General features: G+C 67.3%; 1 protein-coding gene across 1 annotated transcript in view; it reads right to left on the bottom strand.

The window, feature by feature from the left end:
- BACE2 (beta-site APP-cleaving enzyme 2) overlaps positions 1-6,306 on the bottom strand; it is a 53,466-nt gene that overhangs the window by 3,696 nt on the left and 43,464 nt on the right. Inside the window, exon 8 of the mRNA XM_012730973.1 lies at positions 14-80. Within this exon, the coding sequence (XP_012586427.1) occupies positions 14-80 (67 nt within the window). The remainder of the gene's footprint in view (positions 1-13; positions 81-6,306) is intronic.

Below are 6,306 nucleotides of genomic sequence, written 5' to 3'. Positions count from 1 at the left end.
GGTCGGGGTCCACCTGGGGAGGGTCCCCAGAGCTCCCCATTCAGCAGCACGCGGCAAGTTCCCGGGGGAGACAGACACACCTGGCGCATGTGGGGAGCGGGGTCACCGGGGAAGGACAGGAGTGCTGGACACGCACAGGCACCGGTCAGGGCGAGCTGCCCAGAGGGACAGGCTTGCTGAGGGGCTGCGTGGGCCAGGCGGGCGGCCTGGGAGCGTGGCCTCCGCCGAGGGGCCAGAAGGCTCCGGGGAGGTGTCCTTTGGGGGGGAGGGGTGAAGGGGACGGGGCCCAGCCTTGAGGACGCCCTGCACGCAAACGGCCGCGTCCACCGTCTGCCTTTCAAGAACTGGGCATCACCTGGTCGAGGCCCCGGCCCTGGCCCCAACTGGGGCTGCTGACCAGAAGACAGGCGGGCCGTCTTGGGTAAAGCCCCTTGCCTCTTGGGTAAAGCGCACAGCCCCCGTTCCCGCCCAGGACCCCTCTGTGCGGGGCCTTTCCTGTCCTCTCCCTCCCTGGCCGCACACTTCCTGCTTTCCTGCCTAACTCTGGTCTCAGTGCCCAGGCCTGGGGACCAAGCTGTGGTGTCCAGCTCCTGGGTCCAACCCGACTCTGTGGCCGTCAGCCCCACCCTGTCTGCTGGCCCCTGGCGACCCCTGGCGGTCCTGGCGTCTGCATTACCTGGAGATGTGACACTGCAGACCCCCACCCTGTGCAGGACCCCATTCTGCAGTGAAGAGCGGCCTGTGCCCTGGAGCTCTCGCCATGGAATTCTTTGTTGAACAGCCAAGCGCAGCTGCCTGGGCAGGAGGGCCACGCCCGGGGCTGCCTGGGCTGCGGGAGGGGAGGCCGCTGGCCGGGCCCAGAGTGGCCTGTGCCGACAGCTTCGCAGGTGCCTGGGGGGGTGGCGGGGGGGGCCTTGCTGGATGCGGGAACCTCCATGGCACCTTAAGCAGGTCCCTGCCCCTCCTCCCCTCCCTCCAGACGCCAGGTAAATGACAGCTGGGCTCCTGGAAAGGCCTCAGCCCACCACCGGGCGACTCCCCTCAGGGTGGGCGGGGAGCAGAGACAGGCCTGCCTGGGACCCTCTGGCAGGAAGCTCCGGGCCGGATGCCCCCCCCCCGCCCCCAGGTGTCTGCAGGGGAGCTGCCAGGACGCAGTCAGAGCCGGCCAGAGGCTGAGGGGCTGTGGCAGTGGGCCGGGCCTGAGCTCGGGCAGGACCAGAGGACACCCCCGGAATATTTGCTGAATGGCTATGGCCGCTTCCAGCTACCCCCACTGGAAGCGGGAACCGCCTGTTCCCCCTTAGAGGGACCTCCTCCTGGGGCGCACCTGCTTGGGGAGCCCCTGCGATTTCCCCAGTAAAGACTCGGCCACTGGCCGCCTGAACCTGGGGATCGGGGCACCTGCCGAGACTCAGTTTCCTTCCCTGTGCCACAGCCAGGGGGACGGGCCAGGGCTGGGCGGTCGTGGGGATTCCCTCCAAGGTCCCTGCAGCCTAGCGGTGTCTCCTGAAGGTTCTGCTTTAGAGGAGCGTGGGGCGAGACGTCCTTGGCTCTCCTGGGGTGTGGCTTAGTCACCTGCACGCCCGGGGCTGAGGCAAACCTACACAAAGCACAGACTCCCAAGGCGCTGCAACAGCACCACCTGGTGACAAGCATGCAAGATGGCATCTGTGCTGCCCGACGCTGGCGGGGCCTGCAAACCTGCCCGCGGGCGGCGGGCGGGGCTGGAGACGACGCGGCCCCTGAGCGACTCCCAGACCCAGAGAGCAGGGCCGGGTGCTGGTGGGGTGCGCCCTGCGGGCGGGGTGTGGACGGCCAGCCCGGGAGGCAGCCTGGAGGCTCCTGTGGGACCCAAATCGGGCTTCTCAGCCTACCTGGAGACGCAAAACACTAGTTCAGAGGGACGTGAGCACCCCGCACCCACCGCAGTGGGTTTATGGCGGTCACACTGCGGAAACCCCCGGGTGCCGGGCAGAGGGGCGGCCGGAGCGCAGTCTGCATGCACCCTGGGATACCGCTCAGCCGTCACAAAGGGCCTCCTGCCACGTGCACCCCGAGATGGAGCTGGCGGGGACGGTGCGGAGGGAAATGCCTCGGAAGGGGAAAGACAGCTGCCAGACGGCCTCAGGGCTGTGCGGAGTGGCGAGCAGCAAGCCCAGGGAGCACAGCCGCAGACCGGAGATCTGACTAGCACGGAGGGCACGGGGGGGGGAGGGGGGGGGTCCCCACCCCGCGGGCGGTGGGGCCTCGGCGTCTGAAGGGCGTGGCCCCGCACCGCTAAGTCTCGGTCACCGCTGTCACTGGGGGTCCCTCAACTAACAAAAAGAAAACCGGGCCCCTCCCAGGCGCTGCAACAGGCTCACGCGCAGCACTGTGGAGCCGTCCCGCCGATCCCCGGCCAGGGGGGACCCCCAGGGCGCAGCAGACCCCTCCCGTATCCCTCCAGCGGGTTTCAGTGGATCCACCTGTCTGCTCCCCACCCTGTCTCTGGGGGCCCTTTCAACCAGGCACCTCTGGTCTGCACCCCAGATCTTATATGCATAAATAAAAATATCTTAAAAAAAAAAGTGAGTGAGTGGTCCCAGGGACTGGCCAAAGGCTTTAAACTGGGACTACATTTTACTATGGAAATTAACAGAAGTGGCAGAGAAGACTTGATTTTGGGTGAAACCATCCAGCGGTGTCAGCACAGCTCCTCGCTCTGCCCGAGCGCTCAGCCCACCGCGGAACAGGGCAGACGGGGCAGGAGCCGGCCGGCGTCCCGGGACACCAAGGTGCCCGAGAACCGCCGTCAGGACGTTACTCTTGGTGACTTTCATTTCGGACAAACAGCGCCTTCGTTAGCTTGCAGCTTTTCTTTATCTCAAAAAGGCGATCTCCTCGCTCTTCTTAGGTTCCGCTCAGAAGCTTTCATGCCGGGGAGTGGGCGGCCCGGGAAACCTGGCTCAGCTCCGCCTCGCCACCCCCAGGGAAGCCGAGCCCGCTGGAGGGCCTGGGCAGCCCAGGAGAGGCCCGGGGGCGCCCTGCCGAGCCGGCTCCAAGCGCAGGCGGGCTCCTTCCGGCGAGATGGCCGGCGAGATGACCGCGGTGCTCAGCGTGCCTGGCCCTGCGCCCTGCAGGCGACCCCGCATCGCAGACCTGCACGAGGAACCCGCGTCCGGCGGGCAGCCCGGTGGGGTGGACACGGCCTCCTGCCAGCTTCCTCCCACACGGACGCTCCTTCGCTAGGGGCAGCCAAGCCTTGCTGCCCCGGCCCAGGAGTCCAGGAGCGAGACGGACATGGCCACACCTTTCCCTAGAGGGATGGTGGTGTCCCCGGTGCCCAGCTCCAGGCCTGAGGCCCCTGAACATCGGGGGGGCCCGCTGGGCCCTGCGCCGAGAGCTGGCCTCCTGGACCATGCCTGGCCGGCGCTGTGCAGCTAAGGGCCCCCGGGGTGGAGGTGACGTTGCAGATGTCCAGGCCAGGTGTGTCCACTGGCCCCTAGGGTCATTCTGCCTACCTGGGCTCTTGCCTGGGGCCTGCAGCTGCGGATTGGGGATGAAACGCAACATCCTGACAGTATGGGGAGGACGTGCCCGGCCGAGATGCTCCCAGGGCAGCCGGGTTGCTGGCCTCAGAGGCTCCGAATGAATGCAGCGGCGACTTTGCCCGCCCCAGTGACCCCCGCTCCTGCGCCTGGCCGAGGGTGTCCGGGCCACCCCCCAACTCGACGGGCGTCTAAACAAGCAGGTTCTCTGCCTACCTGTTTCCTTCTGACAAATGACACATGCGAGAATTTCCCTTGGGAAATCCCTAAAAGCAGGTCGTGCTGACAACTCGGGTCAGATGAGCTGTCCCCGGCGTCCTGGGCTGGTTTTCATTCGTCCAGGTCTCTTCCACCCTGCTCCCCAGGGTGCACAGTCTGGGCCACCTCCCCGGGGTCTGGAACGTTCTGAGTCACCCTCCCTCGCACGCACCCCGCCTCCGGCCTGGGCCAGAGCAAGGCGCCGCGGCCTGCAGGGCCCAGCTTAGCCTGTGCGGTCGGCAGCCCACGGCGCCCTTGCGCTCCTGGCCCCAGAGCGAGGCCCGCTGGTGCCGGGAGTAAACTGAGACAGTTTTCATCTCCTTCCCGCCCCCAACGCGCGCGGCAGCTTGTTGGCGAGCAGGCGAACAGCCCTCCTGCACGCCGCACTTGTTGAAATCCCTTGGAACGTACAGGCCGACTTCTGCTGCGTGGTGTTTTCTTGGCCCTGGAAGATCTTTCTTGGCCAAACCCGTCATTTCGCATTTTCTGGGATTTAGCTGTTTTCCCTAAAAGCGAAGAAGCCTCGCTGGAGGTTCCCCTCCGGGCTGTCCTGTCCTCAGGTCCGTGAGTCCGTGGCGAGGACAGTGCCCTGGGCGCACCTGCTAGCTGCTTTCTCCAAGGACAGAGTCAGGGAAGCGCGATGATTGCTCTCTGGGGCCGGCGGCTGGGGAGCGGGGCGCCTTGGCACCGAGGGCCGCCAGGCCGAGCTCAGAGCTGAGGCAGCTCCGGCGGCCACCGCCAGGGCCTGGAGCGGGAATCGTACACGCTCGCCCCCCAGGGGCCGGGTGGTGGACTCACCCTTCCCCGGCCCCTGGGCCCCCCGGGGCTCCCCAAGGGCTGGGGGTTCCGCAGCTCCTCAGACTGTTAGAGCTGAGCCCCTAATTTGAACCCGACTGACCCCGCACGTATCTTCACCTCTGGTCCACGGCGAACTGGGCGAAACGCTCCGGTGTCCGGGAGCAGCTGCGTCTGAGAAGCGCCCTCCGGTGTGCCCGGACTCTGCCGCCGCCACGCCAGGGCCTCGGCCCGGATCCAGAAATCACGCAGGAGACGGTGGAAGCCGCGGCCAGGCGCCGGCCCGCGTTCTGCGTTCCGGGCAGAGCCGACGCACGGCCCGGCTCGCTTCTCGGTGTTTTCGTAAACAGTTTCAGTCACCGGGGACAGAATTTCATTCAGGGTCCAAGCAAAGGCCGTCCCCTGTGGAAACCCTCTGCCCACGGTTAGGCGTCCACTTCCAGACACGGCTCGCCCAGGCGTGGACGGCCTCGAGCATTTGCAGCGACACCCTGGGCGGCTGCTGCTTCCTGGCCTGTCCCTCCTTGGGTCCTGACCCAGCGCCAGTTCACAAGTGCCCAGAGGCGGGGCCGTGCAGGGCCTTGAGTCAAGGTGGCCTCCGCAGCCCGGCGTGCCAGGAAACGCCCGCCTCGCGGGCCGCTCCGCTCCACTTGCGAAGTATGCTCTGTCGTGACAGTTTCCACCAGAAAGTCACGTCCGGGGCCCTCCTGGTGGCCCGGCGGGTCAAAGCACCGCACCGGCTGTCCGAAGCTGCCGCAGCATGAGTTCGATCCCCGCCTGCCCCGGAGGTGGCCCCAGGGCGCGGCAGACCCCCCCCCCGACCCACCCGCTGCTCCCCTCAGCAGTGGACTTTATTGATCTGCCTGTCCTGCTCCCCGCTCTGTCCCTGGCGAAGCCTCTCACCGTCCCTGCACCCCTGGCCTGTACGCCAGTTCTTGCATGCATAAATAAGTAGATCTTTAAAAAAGGTCGCGTGCAATGACGTCTAAGATGAAAAGGTAGAGAAATTTGGTGTGACGCACAGCAGCGCGGCAAACCTCACTCCTGCACCTTCGCTTGACATCTAACTTGCGTTATCGCGTATTCTGGGGACAGCGCCTGCTGGTGTGGGGCCCGGGACAGGCCCCCGCTCAGAGCCCAGCAGAGAGACGGCCAGGGCACGCCTGCCCGGCTGATGGGCTAACGGGGCCCGCACAGCCTCACCTGCAGGCCTTCACCGGGGCTCCCGCCTGGCGCCAGGACGCGGCACGGTCCGGTCTCGTCTCCACAGCCGAGCCGGCGGGCGGGCGGCCGGGGAGCGGCAGGGCCGGGCACTCCAGCTTGAATCTGAGAGGTGCTGAGAGCAGAGGCTGCGGGCGTCGGTGCCCGAACACCCCTACCCCGCCGTGCCAGCGGGCATCGTCCTCGCCCGCCCCCAGGAATTGTGTCTGCGAGAGCAGGGGACGCACGTCCTCTCTGGGGTCAGCCTGAGCCCTCGGAGGGCCCCAAGACGCGTCCCCACCACGCACCGCTCAGGACGGAGGGGGCCGGGCCGGGGAGCGGGGTCTCTGCACCCACCCGCTCCCACCCTCTGACCGACCCCCAGCGCAGGGGCCAGGGAGGACGGCTCCCCGCAGAGCCCACGGACCCCCGCCCGCGCCAAAGCTGAAGGGGCCGAGGGGGGCCGCGTGGGTCCTCCGTGTACCTGACCCAGGCCGCCGTGCTTGGCCCCAGGCGCCTCCGCAGA

The sequence above is a fragment of the Condylura cristata genome, unplaced genomic scaffold (assembly GCF_000260355.1).
Source record: "Condylura cristata isolate star-nosed mole 26May11 unplaced genomic scaffold, ConCri1.0 scaffold00003, whole genome shotgun sequence".
Lineage (NCBI taxonomy): Eukaryota > Metazoa > Chordata > Mammalia > Eulipotyphla > Talpidae > Condylura > Condylura cristata.
Note: the sequence above shows the minus strand (reverse complement) of the source record. Positions and strands in the feature narration are given on the sequence as shown.